Raw genomic sequence first — 25,464 nt, 5'->3', positions numbered from 1 at the left:
TTTTTTTTAGTTTGCGTCATCATTTTCCGTCCAAACCTATCGAAAGGAGATCAAGTGTACACAGATAATTTTCGAAAAATTTTTGGAGAAAAGTGTAATCGCATTTGTTTTTTATACAAAGTCTAAAAAGCTAGTATAAATTTTGTTTTTGAGTTTTTTTTTTTTTTTTGTTTCAAATATTGTTACCAATGATCGATGACATATATTATTACACAATTTATATTATCAAGAGATACAGGATTTTAAGAACCCGTTTGGTTGTGTTTTCATTTTTATTTGCAGTTTCCAACAATTGAAAATGTGTAGAAATGCTTTATTGGTTTTTGTGCGAAAATGAAGAATATGTTTGGATTAGTTGTTTTCAAATATATATAGGAGCGAAAATGTTGAATATAGGTATATGTATTTTTTATGTGACAGATGACCAAATTGATTGAATATGTGAAATTATAAAATAATCAAAGTGAGTCTTGCCATTTGAAATAATTTTAATTGATTTGAAATAACAAAAGACATGATGACAAGATAAGACAAGTATGACAAACCCATGTGACCTATAATTTCAAGAAATTGAGAATCAAAATAGGAATGCATTCTCAGTGAAAATGGTTTGACCAAACAAAATCTCAACTACCCAAATAGTGAAAAGTGAAAAAAATCTCATTGAAAACACAACCAAACGGGCTCTAAGAATTCATCATAAAAAATTATTTGATTAAACTTCATAAAATTTTGGGTAAATTTCGAGGGGCTCCCTGAAATTTGTCTTAATTATAAATTTTTCTATGTTGTTTGAAAAATTACAAATACAATTCTAAAATTATAAATATCCCAACAATTACACCCCTCTAATGAGTTATCATAGTGGGGTATTTCTAATTTTAGGAGGATATTTAGAATTATGACAAATATGAAAAAAACCAACTGTAATATACCCTAAAAATTTTATAATTTCATGCACATTATAAATACTTTAGTGTTTATAGAATATCAAATTGTAATATTAAAATAAGTTATTAACAACATAGATAACATAAAAATTATTGAATTTATAATTAAAATAATTGACAATAAAGGCAAGACAGTAGGTTACAAAACAATAATCAATACAGAGACGTCCCAATTATAACCCTTCAATACTTAAATAATTGGATTGTAAGGATAAAAGGAGTAATTCGTAAGGAATGGCAGCGGCAACTCAAAGCTGTACCGGGACATGAAGGGCGTATATCTATATCTATTTCATTATAAAAAAAATTATCGTATTAATTTTATTCACCTTTTAATTCATTTCGATTTTTTTTTAGTCAAAATAGTAATTTTTTAAATTTTTTTAATAATCTCACAATTACTGCACCCTACTTCTCCAAGTTTTATATCTCGCAAACTTTCACATTTTTAATAAATTCATAATTATAATTTATTTTTTCTCTCACCTTACTCAATGTTTTTTTTTTCTTTTTATGGACTATTTTCTTTCCATTCGCTCACACCATTATATTTTTTGTTTCTTTTCACAAATCTATTTTTTTTCTTTTTCTCACACCATAAATTTTTTTATATTGTTTGAGAAAATATTTATAAATATTTCTGAATTGTACTATTATACGTGGACCATTTACGGATGAGAAATGGGCCCAGGTTGAATCTAAACCCGCCCTAAGTAGAGAGGGTTTTGAAGCATTAAACGGGTCTGAATCTAGTTCTTAGTGATTTAGTTTCAAAGCTTCCCCAAATTCGCTCTTAATTTTTTTTCATATTTTATATATATTTATATAAAATATATTTGTACATATATAAAATAATACGTATACTTTATTTATATGATATAAAGAATTAATATTTTTATAGATTAAAATAATGATATAAATAGTTTGTTTTGTAAACATTGCTTATATAAGTAATACATATTCTAAAAATTTTAATATTTCAAATGTATATATATAAATTCAGATTTAAAAAAAAATTAACCTTTGAATAATACTATTATCTTATATTTATAAAGTCATAGTAGTACTTTGTTTTAAAAAAAAAATAGAAAATTTTAAAAATATTAACTGTATCAATCGGGTCGGGTCCCAAATTTTTGGCAAATTCGTCCCGTTGTCATTCCTAAAATACCCTCATAATATTTTTGCATTAATATTGCTATGGAGGGAAACTTAAAGGACCTTTTACTGGTGAGAAGATTGAAGAAAGGCGACACATCTTTATAGTTATACTTAATTTACCAAATTGTCCCTGATTAAAAAGTACCATGTCCAATATGATCAATTAATTAAGGGGTACAATTGATCTTTTGCACCACCTCTATTAAATGCACTGTTCTAATATTAAAAGGCCCCAAATGTGTTTAAATTGCTTTTTGTTAATTTAACACCCCCCAACACACACACCAAACTTTTTGGCAATATTTGTGAGAATAAGGTTAGGATTGTCTTTTCTCATCCAAGCCCATAGGGGAAAAAAATAAATATAAATAAAAGATGGGTATCCAGACGTAATGCATTTTGTTAGATGCAATTCGGGCCCAGATGTATTAAAAAATAAATAAATAGAGTTTAAATAGGATTTGTACCCATCAATGCCCATCGGTCATTATACCCAATTTGGACTCTAACAAAAAATGCTATTTTATTTTTTTTATTCAATTAGACTATTATCAATCAATCTATTTAAATTTTAATTGAAGAAATTTAGAAAACTTAAGATTCTAAAAAATTATTTATCATGTAATTCTTTAATCAATAATTTATTATATAAATAATCTATAAAATTGGTTATTTTAAGTTTGATTTTATTGTTTTACTCCCTTAAGTTTGTAAAATCATCAAATTACTCCTTTTCTTAAGTGGAAAAACGACTTCTCATATTTTCATATGCTGAATATGATGTAACTATCTTATGTGAATAATGAAATTTGAAATCTTGTGAAATAATAACATATTACTTGACTTGAAATAAATAATCTCTTATTATTTTGGATCTGATACAATCATTTTGGATCTAGAGGCCAACTGGGCCTTGAGGTGGTTGAGTAGGATCGGGATATGAAGTAACATATTGGATCTCTTTCGAGATATGTCCATATATGACAAGACTCTACCCATTGACAATTCTAAACGAGGCTATACGTATATTCCAAACCCCTTATCTAAGGATCGATAATATATGCACGAGCCCTACATTGTTTATACATGAGAGACACTCATAAGCATCGAGTCTCGTCTCCCTACTAAAGCGTTTTTTATAGGATAAAATCGCCAAAATTTATATAGAATTAAAATGGATAATATTTGTTATAAAAAAATAAAAAATAAAATTCGACTGAGGTCCGGGTCATTGAGTTTGGGAGTAAGCCCACTATCAATTTATGTCAGACACATGTTTAGACAGATATAAGGACTAAAATAAATAAATCAAATTGTTTGATATTCGATTATGATTGATGTATGAAAGTTCATTTGGGCTCGATTTTATTAAATTTAGTAAATAAAAATTAACAAAATCTATTGTTCAATAAGTTTTCAGGCACAGCCCATACTAGATGTTGTTAGTGAAAAAATAATAAAATTTGTACGGTGTTACCTCATTAAAGCTCGTCTGAGCTTCATTCGGTTATAGTATAAGATCAAATTCAATATAAATTTTCAGGCTTGATGAGCTCGACCAATCCGACTCGACTCGATTTGTTTATTATTCCTATCTTCGTGATGTTGCGCTATAAAAGATCACATTTTTAAGATCATTTCAGTGAAAATAAATTGAAAATTAATAAAAATTAAAGAGAAACTAATGCTTATGTTTTCTATAAGATTATATTTTAGATTAGATTATGACGTTGAATCGATATATTTTCAATAAAAATATATATAAATATATATACACATATATTTACTTCAATTTCTATTTAAAAAATTTAAAACTGAAAATGAAAACAGACTGTTAAAAGTCTTGCAAAAAGTCAAAATTAGATTAATACTTTTGTGACTTCATTGCATACGTCTTAAAGTGTTTATAAAAATTCACCTAAATATGAATAAAATAGTCCTCACTCCTTACCTGGACGCAAAATGGGGCACATTCAATGCTGGGGGCCTCAAGATATCTCAGATTTTTATTAAAATATTAAATATTAAATAATTTTTAAAGCTAAAATTTTAAATATAATTGTCGTTTATCATGATATTAGAGTCAGATCGAACAAAAATTCTTGAGCTATTTATTTATAAAATAAAAAATATTTTACACGCAGAATTTATGCATGAAGAAGACATATCAAAATATTAAATATTAAATATTTTTTTTCTGTAACAGCTTAAATATTTTCTAAAATTTTGTCGTTTAATGATTTTGAAATATTTTTTTTTTGGTAAATGTAATTTTCATAAATAGAAAAAGATATAGTACAACAATCATGAATCAAGTAGTGTTTCCTTCGACAGGCCAAGGGATACGCCACAACCTATAAAGTGCATGTGTGCTAAGGTAATGCCAAGTATACACTGTCTAACATCCTCCACAATTAAACTAGCTACAATATTCGGATTCCGGTCAGTATGCTCGAATCGTCTAAGATTTCTCTCTCTCTCCATATATGGTAGATACACGCACCCAGTAATGCACGATAGGCCACATTGACGATATGTTTACCCCTCAACTTTATTGCAGCCAAATCAACATCTGTCATCCAAGATTTTGAAATAATTAATTGTCCCGTCTTTGACGGGTTATTTAACTCTCCTAAAATTTAACATAATTATGAATATTCCTTTATTGTTTAAAAATTATAAATACCTCCTGATATTTGATAAAATTATGTAATTCTTGAATAGAGATCTAGAATCGTCAATTTTATCATTACTGTGACTTTTTTCTTTTAAAATGAAAAATAGTAAAAAAAAATAGGCCAAGATGAATGAAAAATTCTAAAAAATATATATAAAAAGATTATCCACTTAATCCATAAAAAAATAAAAAATTTCAAAGAGATCAGTAAAAATTTTAATGCATAGTCCACAAGGACATTTTGACCAGTTCTCTACAAAAATTGAATAAATTCTAACAAAGACTAACGGATTAGCTTTATAGTTAGACAGTCGTTAAAATTAGGGAGTATTGATAATTTTTCAAATAATAAGAGAATATTTATAGTTATACCAAATCATGAGTGTTTATTGTAATATATCGTTATATATACTGTGCACTTTGCTTATTATATAATTTAAAAAAATAATTTATTATATAAAATATACAATAATAGTAATATAATAACGTGATTGGTTTGACGTGATGAAATCTAATTTAAATAAAAAATTTATAAAATATATATATATAGTATTATAGTTAATAATTAAGCAATCATATAATAAATCATAATTGAAAAAGAAATCGTCTCTTTCGACTAGTCGAGAAATGGCACGTTGTCAATTTTGACGTGGCAATGTCCTAAGATAAGAAATTTTTGTCGACTTGGATTGGGCATGTCCAAGAATTCGGAAAGAAATATCTGCCATGCTAAAATTATTATATATATTAATATAAAAAAAGAAAGAAATAATTTTTCCACTTACAAATAATGGTTAATGATAATGTTTCATTAATTTTTTATAAAATAAAAAAATATTCTTCAATAAAATAACTAATTTATTTAATTTTTTAAATTTTACATTAACTGATAAATTAGTTTATTTTTATTTCTTTTTTAATGTTATGTATTGCTTTATATATTTTACTTTTATATATGATATATTTTAAAGAATGAAAATTTATTTATTATATACATGCAGAAACAACGTGCCAGAATGACTGGTACTAATATAAGAGAGATTCATAAATAACAGTTCGTGATATTACTGCCCTAATTCTTTTATTATCTGAATAATAAATTTTTTTTCGAAATATGGTGTGTTGATTTATATATTTTATTTTTATTTATAATACACTTTAAAACATAAAAAATATGTAGTAATCGTGCAGTTTATCCCCTTTTGAGTTGGTAAGATTTCGAGATCGTACTAGGGGCGAGCAAAATGGGGTAAGTCAGAGTATATAGCAGGACGACGCATGTTCTGGAAGATATAAGTGAAACGAGTCGAATTCTGCCAAACCCGTTTAAACCCGTCCCTGATTATGGGATTATTATTGGATATGGACCAATATTTTGTACTTACATATCATTCTTTAATTTGAAATTAATATTTTTATAAAATAAATAAGATTAATTATATTTTAGATACTATTTGGAAATGTGAAGTTTTTTTTAAAAAAATTAAAATTATACTTACACCCCTTTAAGAATTCTTCAATTTAGATGAAAAATACTGACACAAGTAAAAATTGATCTAATATGAAAATGATATTTTATTACAATTAGACCTTTTGACTTTATATTTATTTCATTGACCCCCGTATAAGTATAAAAATATTATTAGGAGAATATGAATGAGGGGTAAAATTAAAAGTTTATGTAATTTTTCTATTAATGTCAGAATTATCCATCCAAACTCTAACGGAAGGAGGTCAATTGTAAATAGAGAATTCTCATATGGGGTGCCAGTGCAATTTTTTAAAAAGAAAAATTGAGGGAGAAAGGTATAATTTTATATTTCCAGAGGAGGTCTAAGTGGAATTAACCATAAAAAATAATACTTTATTAATTCTTGCTATTTCAACACATAATATAACTGATTTTGCTTCGGCATCTATTTTCTTAGATATCAATTATATATTGTAACAAAATAATGGGTACGAATCCCGCCATATACATGAAATATTTGATACCATTGTTAAAAATACATATATTTATGTATGAATGCACACCTCCTCTTAGTATTTTTTCCTAATGTTTATAATTATCAGCACGTCGTTATACTCAATCGATATATTAAAATAATTCGAAACCTATCATCATTTAACACAAGATTGTTAAAAAATGAAGTCGAAGAATTTTAAGTTTTTTGAATTTAAAATAATCCAAATAAATAACTTAACAAAATCGGACGAGGTGGATGAAAAACTTTGAAAACATAATAAAGACTAACAGATTGGGTTAATTGTTAGACGACTGTTAAAATCAAGACGATATTAGTAATTTTTCAAATAATAAAAGGATATTTGATATTATACCAAGTCTTGGGTATGGATGTTGTAATTTATCCTAAATCTTAATGTGAAAATATAGTGAAAATTTCATCTTTTGTACCATAATTTAGGATACTTTAATTTGCAATACTGATACCATATAGTTTGAAATAACTTGAAATACTACCAAAAAATAGATCTGTTTGCATTTTTTTATACCACAGTTAGATTCTATGGCGAGCAGCTGATGTGGCCGTTAAGTCATGCAATAAAAGCGGACAAAAAAAATGAGAGAATGGCATTTTTGGTACTACAATTCAGGGTGATACCACAATTTAAGGTACATTGCAATATTGGTACCATATCTTTTAATTTCATTAAGGATTTGTGTGTGACACTTTAGGTTCAAATATGTGAAATTTGTGTGAACCTGTCAACTGCACATTCTACGAATATACGGTCCTTCTCCCGATCAAAATCTAGGGAATGGAATCAGTTACCAATTTCAAGATAGAATCTGCTTCTAATCATGAGATAATAGAGAACTTCATATGTTATCTGCAATATGCGTTCTCGAAGTCCGTGGTCATTGAAGTGAATAAAGAGGTTGTTTGGCTAATTTTGTAAGCTCCTCAATACATCTTATAAGATGTTTTACAGTTTATAAGCTCAATGAAAAGTGTTTGGCATTTTTTAAAAAAATTATAAGATCTCAAAACAAGAGTTAAATTTCATATTTTTTATATAAGATCTTATAAGCTATTATTATATTAAAAGACAAAAATATCCCTATTCATTCACTCACACACTCTCTTTCTCTCTCTCTCTCATACACTCTCCATTTTTTTAGTTTTTAATTTTTCTAACATTCGAAAGAGAGAAAATACTTTATTGTTTAATAAATTATTAAAGTTAAATAAAAATAAAATTTGTATCGATATTATATTTACTAAAAAATATAAATTTAAGACATTATAAATTATATGACTAGCTAATCATTGCATTAATAAAAAAATACCTATTATATATCTATAATAATATTCGATTAGTATGAATGTATATATTATCTTTATTCAAAAATTTAGGTATTTAATTCGTCATTTTTTGTTGCTGTAAAAAGATTATCTATTTTTTTTTTAAATGTATACTATTCATAAAAGCTTTTTAATTTTTCTTAAAACAAAACATGTCAAAAAATAACTTATTTTTCTAACGGTATACATGTCTATTTCAGTCATTTTATCAATTCAAGTCTTTATTATGCCAAACACCCTAACATCTATTCAGCGTTAACATCTTATTTTACCCAAACACTTTAGGAGCTTATTTTTAAAATAAGATCCAACATCTTATAAGCTCCTAAAACATCTTATAAGATGTAAAAGCTTATAAAATATTTTTAAAAAATTTAGCCAAACACCTTCTAAATAAAAAAAAAAAAAGAGATTTTCCTATATTGATAGAATGAGAAGTATAACTTGAAGAGTTGATACATAGTTACCAAAGTAAAAGATTGTTAATCAATTTTGGTTGGGAGGTCAGGCAGAAGAAGGACCGTATCTTCATGGTACGTGTAACTGACAGATTCACATAAAATTTTATATATTCTTTAGTGTTATGGACCAGTACTAATATGTCATCAATGGTAACGGGTACACTCCAATTAAAGAGTTAGTTGAGGATGATTAATTAATGGTGACTAATTAATTTAGTGGCAAATAAATTGTATATGTGATACAAGTCCAAGTCTAGCTGAATGTAAATAATCACACATGAATTCTTATGAATTGGAGAATATAATACTAATATAATATTGCAAGCTGCCCAAAATTGTGGTACCAATAATTTCTCGTTTTTTGCCCACTTTTGCTGCATGATTTAACGGACATGTGCCTTGTCATTAGAAATATAATGGCAATATGAAAAATACAAATAGAGCCTATTTTTCGGTATCGTTTCAAGTTATTCCAAAAAAATATGGTACTAATATTGCAAATTATCCTTAGTTATGGTATAAAAATGCAATTTTCTCTGAAAATATATTTCAAGAACTACTATTTGAAATTTTTAAAAAGCCAAAATACGAAATATCATATTCAGCCCCCCCTCCCAACCCCACCTCTACCCTGCCGGCACCACCGGTTCCGAGAAAGCTTTTCTGGCCAAAAGCAGAGACCCGCGTTGCTTAAAAGCCACACGATAACGCAAAATAAAAGCCGTGTCTTCAAATCAATAACAATAAAAATCTCATCTCCCTCTCTCTCTCTCTGCTTTGCTTGCCAGGTTACTCTTCATCCCCCTCCTTTTAATCGTAAAAATACACAATAATGGAGTAAATTCCTGTTTCTTTTTTTTTTTTTTTGTATTTGAACGGGTTTCTGTTGCTGAAATCAATTGGAATTTGTAAGGGGATTTTGTCCTTTGATATTTCTGCTTCTAGGGTTTGGTTTAATAGCTTTTTTGCTTGGTGGGGCTGCTTATATGTTGGAATTGGGTTTGTACTTTGATGGGTTTTGAATAAAGTTGGGATCTTTTTTGGTGCGAAGCCTTTTGTTTAGTGCTTTGGTTTGGGGGGGTTGGAATAACTTAGGCATCACATAGTGCTTTGTCGCTAAAGAAGGGTTCTTTCAGTTCTAAATAGTGATTGAGTGGTGAATAACAAAAATCGTGGGGTATAGGGAGAATATCGTGTTTTTGGGGTTTTGGAAGTCCTGGCTGCGGTGTTTTCTGTGATTCTTGGAATTTTTTCCGAAATCCAGCAAGTATTTGGAAGGAAGGGATTCTGTTAAAGAGAAATTCTGGAGCTAAGTCTGAAGAAACTGTCTTATAGTTGGAAAAGGGAGCAAATTGGAGTTGGGCTATTGTTTTAGTGGTTGATAGTTAATAAAGATGGTGGAGTCAATTGCTGGGACATCCCTTTTGGGGCACCGTCCGATTTATGGGAGTTACTGTTGCAAGGATGTGTTGAATAAGCGGAAGCCGTCTGATCTTTGCCAGTTTCCGTTTACACAATTTCTCGGTCGGAGAGTTTATTCCTCTGCTCCGTTGCCAAGATGGTGTGTTCAGCTGCCATTTACGTCGTTCATAAAATCCCAAGCAATGGAATTAACCAAAGAGTATTCCTTCCGGGAAAAAGAGCGGATTCCTAGGGATTTTCGGTATGGGATTCACACTGGTGTGGATTGCAGACCAGGATTGTGGCCACCAGAGAATAAGGCAGATAATCCCGCACTTAATAATCCCTTGCTGAGGCTGGAAAGAATGGGTTGTGGTTGGCTAGGTGCTATATTTGAGTGGGAAGGAGTGCTGATTGAAGATAATCCTGGTCTTGAGAAGCAAGCCTGGTTGGCTCTTTCTCAGGAAGAAGGAAGATCAACGCCACCAGCTTTTGTTCTTCGGAGGATAGAAGGTATGAAGAATGAGCAAGCAATAGCAGAAGTTCTCTGCTGGTCGAGAGATCCAGGAGAACTGAAGAGAATGGCATGCAGAAAGGAGGAAATTTATCAAGCTCTACACGGCGGGATTTACAGATTTCGCTCTGGTTCCCAAGAGTTGGTGAACGTTCTGATGCATTACAAGGTCCCAGTGGCTTTGGTTTCAACCCAACCAAGAAAGTATCTAGAGACGGCGATTCAAGCCATTGGGATGGAAGGGATCTTTAATGTAATTGTAGCTGCAGAGGATGTCCACAGAGGAAAGCCTGATCCCGAAATGTTTGTGTATGCAGCTCAGCTCCTGCAATTCATACCTGAGAGATGTATAGTATTTGGCAACTCGAACCAAACGGTTGAGGCTGCACACGATGCACGGATGAAGTGCATTGCTGTTGCTAGCAAACACCCGGTGTACGAGCTTGGAGCTGCTGATCTCGTGGTGAAGCACCTTGATGAGCTCTCAATCATTGACTTGAAGAACCTCGCAGCTGTTGAATCAGCCGAGTTTGGATCCAGCGAACCAGAGTTGGAGATGGAGCCCGAGGAAGAAGATCACCGGTACCCACCCTCATCGGTTGGCGTCGATGATGATTTCTGGTAATATATTCCAAATGTACAGAAACAGAATCATACCATTAATTCACTGTATCACATGTACAAAGAATAGGAGAGACAGAAGGTGAAAAGCCAAAAAAGGGGGTATAACATTTAAAAGATAGAAACAAACTGCAGATGTTAGTTTACATTGGATTATCAATTAAGGTATCTTATCTGCATTATGTGTATAAAAGAATATGCTGGAGTTTCTTTATTAAAAATCACATTGCATGCCTTAAAATCCCAAGTCTTAGTTTCATGTGTTGATGGATATGTGTATCTTCCTCAATGTTTTTTTACATATTTTCATGTTGTCTGAGTTTTTTGCAGCAGGAGTCTCATATTCTGATTGTGTTTCCTCAATCAATCCTTAGCTGATTTTCTTGTTGATGTCTTGTATGGAGTTCTGTTGGCAAGTTGCTATGACTCCTGTTTCCTTGTTCTGAAACATCTCAGATATTAGGAAAGAAGATTGAAAGACTGGTTCTTAAAATTTAAGAAATGAATTGTTTCTACTTTCTACATCCATAATGGTTAAGGCCAACGGTTGTATAATTAATTATACAGTAAATTATATCAACACCTTTTAAGGTTAAGTTTAATTATAACGATTCTTTTTTCCTTTGTAAAATTTCAAGTATACCCGTTGAGATTATAGTTGTAATTACAGATATATTCCCTACTGAACCGTGATATTTTGCCCAAACAACCATGAGATACAATACATTAAGACCCACTAAACGGGTGTAACTATAATTTTACTAGGGTGTCTCTGTAATTAGACTTAAGTTCAGAAAGTGTTAATGTAATTTTGACTTAATTATAAGATGATTGATTATGCGAGAATTGATTTTAGAAAAATGTGATTATGGCATTTGGGTTTTTAATTTTATTTTAAACACAGATTAGGTCCGAATGTGTCGGTTTAATTTTAATTTTTTTATGAAATTGTCGTTTTCTTTTGAACAAATTGCTTAATTTATGGTTGTATTATGAAACCAATAAATAATAAATTAAATCACACAAAAAATTATAATTAGAAAAAAATAATAGCTAATAGTATATAAAGAATTTAAATAACAATTTGATTAGCAAGCTTACAATAATAAATTTATATGATAATAAAATTAAAAAGAATTTAAAATAAACTTTGAAATAAAAAAAAAGATATCGATAAATTAAAGTACTAAAAATATAGAAGTAGAATAATAAAAATAAAAAAATTAGAGTTTTAAAGCATAATAGACCTATTAGAATAATCAACTTCAAAAAGTAACATAAAAATACATGAAATGTATTATTATAAGGAAAAAAAAACCGAACAGGCTCTATCGGAACCAGATGGTTTGGGCCACTGGACTGAGCTGGTCTCATGTATAAGTATTTGGGATCAACCCAAGACCAGCCCGATCCTGAGCTAGTTTGGGCCAAAATCAGCTCATATTTTACTGATTAATTCTATCCTGGGCCTGGTTGGCCCATTTCGGCCCATGACGCATGTTGAACTCTGGGCTTAATATTCGTTCTTATAATTGGGAGAAAAAAAAAAGTGTTATATTATGATTGCTTTATGGCCCAGCCCAAATAAAACTGGACCTTTTCCTCTAAAGCCCATTATCTTCTGTGTTTCAGGATTAAGCCCATCCCAATAAATACAATTTATATCACAGATGATTAAATCGACTTCCCTTAAGGTTTTGGTATAATTATAAGTAAATCTCGTATAATTTAAATTTATATTCAGCATTTTTGATATTTATTTTCGTCCAATAAAAACATCCATTTGTTAGTCAAAATGTTCAAATTTTGCCGATATTGGCAAAAAATTGAATAAAAATTCGTATCTAGCTCCGGTTGACTTTTTATAGGTTTATGTGAAAATCTTTTCTAGTCAAACTACCCTTATGTCTTTTTTCACATGTGCTAACGCATGTGAGGAGGCGCATTTTCTTATAAAGATAGTTTCATCAGAAAAGATTACAACAAGTTAGTAATAAATAAATAAGAAATAAATATGGATTTTTATTCAAATTTTGAGTTAATATCAACAAATTTCTTGAATTTTGCTAAAAATCTCAATCTATTTATTTGATGAAAATAAATATAACATGTGCTATATGTAAATTTTCCGACCATAGAGAGTTACGTATAATTATAGCAAATCTCAGTAGACGACGGTGTAATTAACCCTTTATATCACTCAGATAAATTTAATGAGTTTATTGGTATGAATTCAGAACTTCAAATTCACCAAACTTAAGAAAATATTAAAAGTATATGAATGATCAAGTGACCCAATAATAATACCTTATTCCTATAAAAAAAAAATAGGAAGGGGTTCGAGTTCTAAGTGAGAGTTGGGGGAACCAGCATTGATAATTTTTTTAAAAACAAAAAAATCAAAAGAATTTCTGGCTTAATTGGAAAAAAAGTGTAGCAAGAAAAATATTGAAAAATAATAATAAAAAAAGGTTAAACTTTTGATTTTTTATTTCTATTTTTTACTTTATATAATTCCGTGATTACATTCTAATCAATTGGGAGTGTTTGAGTAATAATCATAAGTAGGAAAAATACGGTATATTACCAGCTTATTTGTGAAATTACTTAATTACCCTCTATAGGAGGATAACTTTCGAAATATACAAAAATTGGTTGAGGCAAAAAGGTCATAAAGAAGATCAATTTTTTTATAAAAATGCCTTCCGGTGCAATATATGTATGTCCATACAGTGTCTGAGTATTTAGATCTAATTTCAAGAAGTATTGATACGATTCATCCATAATGTTGCGGAAAACAAAATTATATTTTTAGTCCCATAAGATATGGGATTCAATTCTTTTAGTCATCTGCTTTACGAGGTCTTTATAATAATTCCAAAACTTTTACACATTTAGTCCTCTAGTTTATGGAGTGTTTAAAATAATTCCAAAATTGAAAAAACTCGACACATATAATCTTCTGTTGTACGAAATTTGTGGGACTAGATGTGTTATTTGGGACCATTTTAAAAATTTCATAAAGCATAAACTAAATGAGTTTGCTCAATTTGGGACTATTTTAAAAATTTCGTAAAATAAAAAATTACAAGTTGATGAGTACTCAAATATCATATCTGCAAAAGGACCAAAACACCCCTCATTAAGGGCATTACAGTCATTTCGCGATCAGGATCCGCGAATATTGTAACAGGCGGGTCGCGTGGGACCCGACCCGGATCGCGTACACCGACCGGAAACCCGGACAATCTCCACCGTTCGATCAGAACGCACACCAACGAGATAAGGCCACGTGGCCCAGTACTTACCGTACAACTGTGTATTATAAATAGACCCCGACATGCCATAAATGAGGTAACTGATACGCATTAATTGAGACCGAACTTCTAGATCGAACCAATTTCATTCGACCAAACTAACTTGAGCGTCGGAGGGTCATTGTCGGGGACGTGCCCAACGAGCTCACAGTTCGTGTTTTCATTCTCAGGGAACCCAAAATCTGGTCTTGGACGAATAGGCGCTTCGAGTGGATCTCGAATCACGAGATCGCATATTTCGACCCGGATCAGTTGGCGCCGTCTGTGGGAACATCTGAGAATTCCTTAGCATAATGGAAGGTTCGTCGAGGAGAAACGCCGGGGAAGAAGAAACTCCAAGGAAAGGGGTGGGAGCAACCATCCAACTAACCCCTGATGAGTTACAGAAAATGATAGAGGAAGCTAGCCGGAAAGCAATCGTGGAATATGAAAGAAGAACTGCGACCCCCTTGGTCAAGGAAACAGCGAGGAGGCAACTGTTCGAGAATGTGGAGCCGCTCCGAGAGTCGAGAATACAGGGCGGACAGGAGCATCGCAGTAAACGACCGGCGTCATCCGACGCTGGCTCTAGCAGCCATAGTCGCGCGAAGAGAAGGGAACCAGTAATCTCGAGGGCGGAGGTAGAAAGTGTGGGAAGGCAGATAGAGAACCTTAACAGACAGATAGATGAACTCAAAAAACGAGGAGAAATAGTTGCGCACAACAAAAATTCACCCTTCAGCAACGACATCCTGGTCCAAGTGGTGGAACCCGGCTTCCTAGTACCCGATTTGCCAAGGTATGATGGAACTAAGGACCCCTACGAACATGTGGCGGCCTTCGATATGGTTATGAACTTATACGGACAGCCAGGCCCGATCATGGCCAAGTTGTTTGCGACCACATTGACTGGAAAAGCACAAGAATGGTTCACCAACTTGCCTCGGGGAAGCATTGATTCACATGAACAAATGATCCAAAAATTCTCTTTTCACTTTGCAAGCCGAAGGAAGCAAAAGAGATCTGCCACCCACTTATTCACCATACGGCAGAGAGAGGACGAGACATTAAAGAGCTTCGTAGGGAGGTTCAATAACGAAATGATAGAGATTCAAGATCTGCGCATAGATATGATGGTCAGCATTTTGATTCATGGTTTGAAAAAAGGTCCGTTCGCATCTGCGCTTGCACGCGACCCGCCAGGAGATGCGGAGCAGCTCATGGCTCTAGCCCAGAAATATATAGATGAGGAGGAGATGAATGCAATGAAGGACTACGAGCGGAAGGAGCGTGAGCAGATGTACAGGAAACCGAACGAGGCAAGAGAGGTCGGGGGAAGTAGGCAGAAGCAGGAAAAGCAAAGGGAGCCCAAATACATTCCCAAATATCACAACTACACTCCACTGCCAATGTCGCGGGAAAAGGCGCTGATGATGGTCGAGAATGCGGATGTTCTCAAATGGCCGAGGCACACCAGATATACACCCTCCAAGAAATTCTCCAACAAATACTGCAGGTTTCACCGAGAGAGAGGACACAACACGGAAGAGTGTTTCCAATTGAAAGATGAAATCGAAAGGTTAATGAGGCAGGGGTACTTTAGAGACCGAGTCCCCCACAATTGCAGAGCGGGCAGGGAAGAGCCCAGGAGAAGCAGGTCGAGAAGCCATCGAAGTCGATGCACGCCCAGACCACCCCAAACAACGCGCCAACTAAAGGAGTAATTTACACGATTGCAGGGGGATCTAGCTCGAATAGCTCGAACAGGGATAGGAAGAGATGCGCCAGAACTTCGAACTCAAGCAGAGGAAAAGAGTTCGTGCTGAAAGTGGAAGAAGAGGAGGCCATTTCCTTTAGCAGCTCTGATAAACCCGAGGAGACGGGGGAGATGAACGACCCAATCGTCATCAGGCTCGACATAGCTAATTTCACAGTTCACAAGGTCTTAGTGGACAGCGGGAGTTCCGCAGATATCATCTTCAAAAGTGTGATTGACAAAATGGGCCTGGAAAATCTTCGGTTGGAGCCGGTCAAAACACCGCTAGTCGGTTTTGGCGGAAGTGAAGTGACGTCCTTAGGAATGATCGAGTTGCCAGTATCCATAGGGGACGAACCCAGACGGAGGACCACAATGATAAAATTTTTGGTGGTAGATACCCCATTTGCGTACAATGTGATATTGGGCAGGCCAGGACTGAACTCGATCAGGGCAGTCATCTCCACCTACCATATGAAGGTGAAGTTCCCAACGGATCGCGGGGTAGGAGAGGTAGCGTGCGACCGGAAAGAGGCGCGGAAATGCTACAATCTATCACTGAAGGGAGAACCCGAGGCGAAGAAGAGAAGAGTGAAAGAAGACGCTGAACCTCGGCCCTACGAGCCGGAGCACCTAAAGCCCACTGAGGAGTACAAAGTCGTCCAGCTCACTCCTGATGAGCCGGACAGAACCACCAGGATAGGAGCGAGCATGAAGGAGAGGGAAATGGCCATGATTGAATTCCTGAAAGAGAACATGGACGTGTTCGCGTGGGGTCCGTCTGATTTCACAGGAATCGACCCTGGGGTGATCGTGCATAGGTTAAACACAGACCCAGCAATGCGACCCGTGCGACAAAAGAAGAGGTCCTTCGGGAGCGACAAAAATGAAATCATCCGAAAAGAAGTGGACAAGCTGCTCAATGCCGGGTATGTAGAGGAGATTCAGTACACCGATTGGCTATCTAACGTGGTACTTGTCCCCAAATCCGCAGGGAAATGGCGAATGTGTGTGGACTTCACGGATCTGAACAAGGCGTGTCCCAAGGATCCCTACCCGTTGCCCCGGATCGATGTCATGGTGGATTCCACCGCAGGTTACGAGATGTTCTCGATGATGGATGCGTACCAGGGGTATCACCAGATCCACATGGCGGAGGAGGACAAGGACAAGACTTCGTTCATCACGGAAAAAGGAATCTTTTGTTACAATATGATGCCGTTTGGTTTAAAGAATGCAGGAGCCACATACCAGCGCCTGGTTAACAAGATGTTCGGAGACCTGCTCGGAAAAACGATGGAGGTGTACGTGGATGACATGCTCGTAAAAAGCAAGAGGTCGCAGGATCACCTCACCGATCTCGCCCAGGCGTTCGCTATCATGAGATCATACGGGATGAAACTCAACCCGGACAAATGCACGTTTGAAGTAGGTGGAGGTAAGTTTTTAGGATATATGGTTAGCGAACGGGGAATCGAAGCTAACCCGGAGAAAATTCGAGCCATCATGGATCTGCGTTCTCCAGCCACGATCAAAGACGTCCAGAAGTTGACAGGGAAAATCACCTCCCTCGGAAGGTTTATCTCGCGATCAGCTGACAAAAGTCTCCCTTTTTTCAGGATTCTGAGAAAACCCAAGAACTTCGAATGGAACGAGGAGTGTGAGAAGGCCTTGCACGAGCTGAAGAAGTACCTGACGACCCCTCCCTTGTTAGCGAACCCGAAGGAACACGAAGAACTGTTCCTCTACCTGGGCGTATCGGAACATGCAGTCAGCTCGGTGTTGGTGAGAGAAGAAGGAGGTCAACAGAACCCCATCTACTACGTAAGCAAAATGCTCCAAGGGGCCGAATTGAGATATACGGAGATGGAGAAGTTGGCACTCGCGCTCGTGGTCACCGCTCGAAAGCTACGACCATACTTCCAATCGCATAAGGTGATCGTGCTAACGAACTACCCCTTGAAGCACATAATGTCGCGACCCGAAGCGTCAGGTCGATTGATCAAGTGGACGGTAGAGTTGGGGCAACATGACATAGAATATCGACCTAGGACGGCCCAAAAAGCGCAAGTACTAGCAGATTTTGTGACAGAGCTAGCAGGTGAACCCGATCTACCCAGAATGGTCGAGGAGCAAACCTCCAAATGGATGCTACACGTAGATGGAGCCTCGAACGCCAACAGTGGAGGGGCCGGAGTATGGATACAGGGGCCGAAGGGAGTCGAGATCGAAGCAGCCATTCGCCTGGCCTTCCCCGTGACCAACAATGAAGCCGAGTACGAGGCGCTCGTACTGGGACTAGAGCTCGCCTTCCAGGCGGGCGCCCAAGATTTGGAGGTGTTCACGGACTCTCAGTTAATCGCTCTGCAGATCGAAGGGACGTATGAGACGAGAGAGAAAACCATGACAGCTTACAAGGAAATCGCTCAGCAATGGATGAAAAAATTTGACAGATGTTCGGTTTTGCAGGTCCCAAGAGCAGAAAATGACAAGGCAGACGCCTTATCCAAGTTCGGGGCCGCCATGGATGGGATTGGAGATCGCAATATCACGGCTCTGGTTCGAGCACGACCAAGTATCACAGGCGGAAGGGAGGTTCAGACGGTCGTAGAACCTGAATCATGGAAGGACGAAATTGCCAAATATCTTAAAGACGGCACCCTGCCTCTTGACCCCATTGCCGCTAAGAGAGTCAAATTCAGAGCCACCCGATTCACTATGTTGTCAGGACAGCTCTATAAGCGAACGGTGGATGGACCTCTCCTGAAGTGCTTAGATGAGGAGAGAGCTCTATATGTTATGCGAGAAATTCATGAAGGGAGCTGTGGTAACCACTCTGGAGCAAGGTCGTTGGCACAGAAAATAATACGTCAGGGATTCTATTGGCCCACGATGGCAAAGGACGCCAAAGAGCTAGTGAAGAAGTGTGAAAGTTGTCAAAAATACGCATCCCTTATACACCAACCCGCGACCCCGGTGGAGCCGATCAAAATAGCTTGCCCATTCGACCAATGGGGGATCGACATCGTCGGACCTTTTCCCCCTGCACCAGCCCAGAAAAAATTCATCATCGTGGCGGTAGAGTATTTCACCAAATGGGTCGAAGCGGAAGCGGTCGCTAAAATATATGAGAATGAAGTCATCAACTTCGTTTGGAAAAATATCATCTGCAGGTTTGGTCTGCCTCGCATACTAATTTCTGACAATGGGACGCAATTTCAAGGGAAGAAGATCACGGGATGGTGCAAGGAGCTCAAGATCGCACAGCACTTCACGGCAGTTGTGAACCCGCAAGCCAATGGTCAAACGGAGGTGACCAACCGAACAATCCTCCATCATTTGAAAACACGGCTAGACAGTAAAGGATCATGGGCTGAGGAACTACCGGGGGTCTTATGGGCTTACAGGACAACACCTCGCACCGCAACAGGAGAGACGCCGTTCTGCTTAGTATATGGAACGGAGGCTATCATTCCAGCAGAGATCGGGGAAGAATCTCAGAGAGTAGCAATGTATGACCCCGAGGCTAACCAACAGGAACGAAGCTTTGATCTCACCATGATCGAAGAAAGGAGAGATGGGGCGTACGCAAGGATTCTGCACCACAAAGGATTAATGATGAGAAGCCAGGGTCGAAGAGTTCGACCGAGACAACTCCAGGTGGGGGACCTCGTGCTTAAAAAAGTCGAAGTTTCAAAACATGTAGGTAAACTAGAACCCCCATGGGAAGGGCCGTTCAAGGTGGTGGAAATCAAAAAGAAAGGGACGTATAAGTTGCAAGACATGCAGGGGCGGAGTCTACCACGACCGTGGAACATCCAGAACTTGAAAAGATTCTACGCGTAGCCTCGAGAGATCGCAGACAAGGAGTTCGAACCAGGAGCCTGTGAAAGGCCATCAACAAGGAGTTCGAGCCGGGAGCCTGCGAAAGGCCATCAACAAGAAGATCGAACCAGGAGCCTGCGAAAGGCCCTCAACAAGGAGTTCGAACCAGGAGCCTGCGAAAGGCCATCAACAAGGAGTTCGAACCGGGAGCCTGCGAAAGGCCATCAACAAGGAGTTCGAGCCGGGAGCCTGCGAAAGGCCATCAACAAGAAGATCGAACCAGGAGCCTGCGAAAGGCCCTCAACAAGGAGTTCGAACCAGGAGCCTGCGAAAGGCCATCAACAAGGAGGTCGAACCAGGAGCCTGTAAAGGGCCGAATAGCAGATAACCAGATTGTCTAATTAAAGGTTAGGGGGGCTGTGCCCAGAATTACCAGATTGAACAATGCCATTGTGTAAACATTTGTACCCACTGTAAACTCGTGTTAACTCGATTTATAAAACTATGCGCAGCTTTGTTATGCCCTTTCATGTTCATTTGGTTTATAAACTCATTTCGTCGCTTATCTTTTTTCTAAATCGCAACATGCCAACCCGCCAAGACCAAACGCGAACTGAGAAAGACGCGTCCAAAAAATGCGAACTGAAAAAGACGCATTCGAAACCAAACGCGAACTGAGAAAGACGCGTCCAAAAATACAAACTGAAAAAGACGCATTCGAAACCAAACGCGAACTGAGAAAGACGCGTCCAAAAATGCGAACTGAAAAAGACGCATTCGAAACCAAACGCGAACTGAGAAAGACGCGTCCAAAAATGCGAACTGAAAAAGACGCATTCCAAACCAAACGCGAACTGAAAAAGACGCGTCCAAGATACAAAACTGAAAAGGGTGTATCCAAATACCATCTCGGAAGACAAATTCCCAGTACGCGAAGGCAGAATGTTGCATGCGAAGACATAAACTGGTTATGAAAAACATCAGATAGAAAGAGTAATCTCATTAACGAATGGAACATTTACAGTTTCGATATGACCCATGGATCGATTCCCCCAGAAAATGTACAAGTTAGTATGTATCGAGGGGAAGAAGGGGTCATACAAAAAGAGGAGGCCATACAAAAAAGACCAAAAATCCTATCAAAAGGAGTCTAAGCTTCATCATCTTTGCCCTCCGCATCGGCTTCAGCTTCCATCTCCGCACGAAGGACCATGAACTCGTCATCTTTCAATTCGGGGTCCGGGGGATAAGGCTGGAGATCGCCATCGAGAGTGATATCCAATCGGCTGCGATCAAAAGACTCTGAAAACCCTCCGAGTTTCTCGATTTGGTACTCGCAGGTCTTATAGCCTTTGGCAAACGAGTCAGTAGTTTTGAGCTCCAAGGCAGTCGTGAAAGTGTCCGTCTTCAAGAAATCACGGACAGCAGCCATACGGGAGTTAGCTAGGAGTTTCTGGTGCTCTTCCAGAAGGATGCGACCGGATTGGCCCTTTTCAAAACCCCTCGTATGACCCTCTGCCAGTCCGGCCTCGCGACCAGCGTCGAACCCCTCTCTCCTGCCTTCGGTCAAGGCAACGTCCCTTTCAGATATGGCGATCTCCCTCTCCTTCCTAGCAACATCGAGCTCGCCCGACAACCGTTTGATTTGCTCAGCATAGGACAACAGTTCATCCGCGTGCTTCAGGGCTTGATTGTCCAGTTCCACCACTCGGGCCTGAAGCTCTTGCACCTTCTTGTCAGATTTGATGTAGTTCTTGCGGTAAGAGGTGCATTTCAGCGACAAGCTCCGGAGAAATGTTAGACCCTGCAAGACCATTAACATATGAGTTCGGGTAGATAAGGGCAGCCGGGATAGAAATTTACCTGTAGCATAGCGTGGGCACCGAATTGCTCGACCCGAACAGGATTGGTCGTTACCAAAGAGCCCTGATCGCGAAGTGATGTCAGCGAGTTGTACACGTCAAAAGGCTCTCCCTCAGCCTCAGCAAAAAGCACCGAACTCGTGGAGCCGTCCCACCTCGTGGGCTTCGTGGGGTGCGATTGAGAGCCCGCTGTAAACCCCCGGGCTTCCTCCCAGTGCAAAGCGAGCTGCTCCAACTTCAGAAATCTCTCCCGCTCGTCTTCTTGGCTGCACTTGTCCGCAGCTTCCCGAGCCATCCTGCTCAGACTCTTAGGCCGGGGAGACGGAGATTTAGGGGGATCAGAAGGACTCGCCGACTCCTTCCCCTTCGAATCTTCCTCGTGCCCGTGTTTCAACGAAGACCGTTTCCTCTTTTTCGTTTTCTCCCAGCCAGCCCTCTCCGGTTTATCGAACTCCAACCCCAGGTCTCCACTGATGGCGTCCAAGTTCAACTCCAGGTCGCTGGAGTTATATCCGAGAAGAGGCAGAGAGGGGGTCCCTTCGCTGTCGACAAGGATGGGCTGGCGGTCGGTATGAACAGGCAACGCTTGGGCTTGTGACGGAACGGGTGCTGGAGGAAGATCCTTCCGGTTTATCGAACTCCAACCCCAGGTCTCCACTGATGGCATCCAAGTTCAACTCCAGGTCGCTGGAGTTATATCCGAGAAGAGGCAGAGAGGGGGTCCCTTCGCTGTCGACAAGGATGGGCTGGCGGTCGGTATGAACTGGCAGCGCATGGGCTTGTGACGGAATGGGTGCTGGAGGAAGATCCTTAGGGGGAACAAGACCTTTCGCAGTTTGATCCTTAGTTGAGGTAGAAGCGACCTGTTTCCCCTTGGCCTTAGCCTTGTCTACTTTGTTCGCAACCGCTTGCATCCGTAGGGCGTTACGCGAACTCATGATGATACTATCTGCAAAGATGAACGTTTACGTAAGCGTAATAAATCAAGACGGCGAGAACAACGTGAGAAGAGAAAATCACCTAAGGACTCCTCAATGTGGAGGGACGCAGGAGAAAGCCCAGAAAGCTGTAAAACCTTCTCAGATAGAAGCTTCTTGGGGTCGTACTTATAGGACGTTAGACTCCTTATTTGGTCACCTTCTAACCCCCCCCACTAGTTTTCGGAAGAGGTTTATACTTAGTCCACTCGTTCTTGAAGGGCCAGACACCTCTAGGAGGTCGAATAAAAATATAGCGATCTAACCAGACTCCTACATTCGACTTCAGGGCGCTCAGATACCCACACTCGGGCTTGGCCACTCCAAAAGTTGTCAAAACTGGGTTCGAGACCTAAAAATTGCATTATTACCACAAAAAGAATAATATGGGTGATAGAATTAGGGGAGAGTTGCATGGGACATAACCCCAACTTATTCAAGATCGAAGCCACAGGAGGGGCCAAGGGAAACCGGAGTCCGGCATCAAGGTGTTTGATGGAAAAAGCACTAAAACTCTCAGGAGGACGGTGCATACGATCGAAGGTGGCAGGGATGATGATGTCATAATCAGACGGGATGTGGTACTTCTCTCTGATCCTAAGAACCGAGGTCGTTACCTTACTAACCAAAGCTTCCCAAGGGTTTTTAGCGAGTCTATCCTGGAATCTAGCAAGAACCGATGGTCCAGCTTGTTTATCATGGAGCTTGGAAATAGGAAACTGCTTGTTCCTTTTCGGAGAGGTAGAGAAGGACCCATGAGCCGACCCAGACACAGACTTAGATGCAGACCCGGACTCAGACCTAGACACGGACTCAGAACCAGACTCAGGAATGGCAGCGGATCCAGAACCAGGATGCGACTTAGAGTTCGAGTTAGAGCTGGAAGACATCGTACCTTAGAACAGGATGGCTCTGGAAGCTGCAGGTCGAATTCGAACTTCAGGCTGTAAAGATGGTCGCCGAAAGTCAGTATGTGGGGCAGGAGAAACGTTTTGAATGCGGGAAGTATTTATAGGCAAAGTCCCTCGGGATACGCGCCACAGATCAAACCGATAAGATGGAGACACGTGTCCGCAGCGACGATTCGACTTCCTCAAAGGCGCGAGCACGCACTTTGAGAAAGTGAGGGAGTAATGATGAGTACTCAAATATCATATCTGCAAAAGGACCAAAACACCCCTCATTAAGGGCATTACAGTCATTTCGCGATCAGGATCCGCGAATATTGTAACAGGCGGGTCGCGTGGGACCCGACCCGGATCGCGTACACCGACCGGAAACCCGGACAATCTCCACCATTCGATCAGAACGCACACCAACGAGATAAGGCCACGTGGCCCAGTACTTACCGTACAACTGTGTATTATAAATAGACCCCGACATGCCATAAATGAGGTAACTGATACGCATTAATTGAGACCGAACTTCTAGATCGAACCAATTTCATTCGACCAAACTAACTTGAGCGTCGGAGGGTCATTGTCGGGGACGTGCCCGACGAGCTCACAGTTCGTGTTTTCATTCTCAGGGAACCCAAAATCTGGTCTTGGACGAATATGCGCTTCGAGTGGATCTCGAATCACGAGATCGCATATTTCGACCCGGATCAGAAATTGATCCAACCATCAAATTGTGTAATAAAAATGTTGAGGTAGAATAGACTGTCCTGAAGTGAGATTGCAATGGCATGAGACAAGTTTGTCTAATTTTAGGAACTAATATGTTAATTATTATTTTTTATTTTTTTTTTGATTCGAGTCCAACTTGTCCGGACCCATAGCCCCTCAAGTTGAACTCTTTAAGGAAAACTTTCATTTTTAATCCTATAAATATAGGTGCTTTACATTTTTAGTTTATTTTCTTTTGAAAAATTATATGTCATCCGGTAATTATCTAGTGAACAAATTAAGTCTTACGGTTATTTATGTAAAAAAATACATTTAATTCTGTATTTTTTTTTATATTTAATAACTTTTAGTCCTCGACTTGTCGGTAATTGAGAATTATGGCTGGAAAAAAGCACGTGTCTTTCATGTATTTTTTTAATCTTAAACTCTAAGTACTTAGTACTATATTTTTTGGACTAAGTCTTTTTACGGGAACCCATAATGAATTCACTTTTCGAAACTCTATAAAATCTCGTCTGTCATATTGGCCTACTTGGTGTGAATTCTTGGAGAATTCATACAATATCTTGCTTGTCACTCGAGGTAAAAGCTTACATTGTTGGTCTCTCAAAATTCAATCATAGCAATCTCAAGAGTCGAGGCCAATACTTGTCTTCTAAATGGAAATATTCTTTTGGAGCTCGTATATTTTAAATGAGGCATTTCTTTTTTAGGTTATTCTCTCTATATTTTCTGGTGTCGTCTCTTTTTACATTAACTTATGTACGTTTATCTCATAGTTAAAATTGGAATTTTGGTCATATATTAACAATTTTATTTGCCTCTCACCATCCTCATCCGAGCATGAAGAATACAAGCTTTTCTCCAGCCAACGTTGGAAATCATCGGCCAAGTTTAGAACATAAAGTATCAAATTTTTTAAAAGAATATTAAAGGACTAAATGTGTTTTTTTATAAATAACTACAGAATTTAATTTGCTTACTGAATAATTACAAAAAAAAAAAA

The 25,464-nt window shown here is 37.7% G+C and overlaps 2 protein-coding genes across 2 annotated transcripts; both read left to right on the top strand.

Annotated features, from left to right (window-relative positions):
* On the top strand, positions 9,169–11,361 carry LOC105157860 (sugar phosphatase YfbT-like). Its single transcript, XM_011074357.2, has one exon. The coding sequence runs from the start codon at positions 9,973–9,975 to the stop codon at positions 11,116–11,118; it is 1,146 nt and encodes a 381-aa protein (XP_011072659.1). The 5' UTR covers positions 9,169–9,972; the 3' UTR covers positions 11,119–11,361.
* On the top strand, positions 14,725–20,012 carry LOC105158875. Its single transcript, XM_011075777.1, has 2 exons — positions 14,725–15,861; positions 16,038–20,012. The coding sequence occupies exons 1-2, from the start codon at positions 14,725–14,727 to the stop codon at positions 20,010–20,012; spliced, it is 5,112 nt and encodes a 1,703-aa protein (XP_011074079.1).

Source organism: Sesamum indicum, linkage group LG1 (genome assembly GCF_000512975.1).
Source record: "Sesamum indicum cultivar Zhongzhi No. 13 linkage group LG1, S_indicum_v1.0, whole genome shotgun sequence".
Classification (NCBI taxonomy): Eukaryota; Viridiplantae; Streptophyta; class Magnoliopsida; order Lamiales; family Pedaliaceae; genus Sesamum; species Sesamum indicum.
This window is presented reverse-complemented; position numbering and strand designations above follow the sequence as displayed.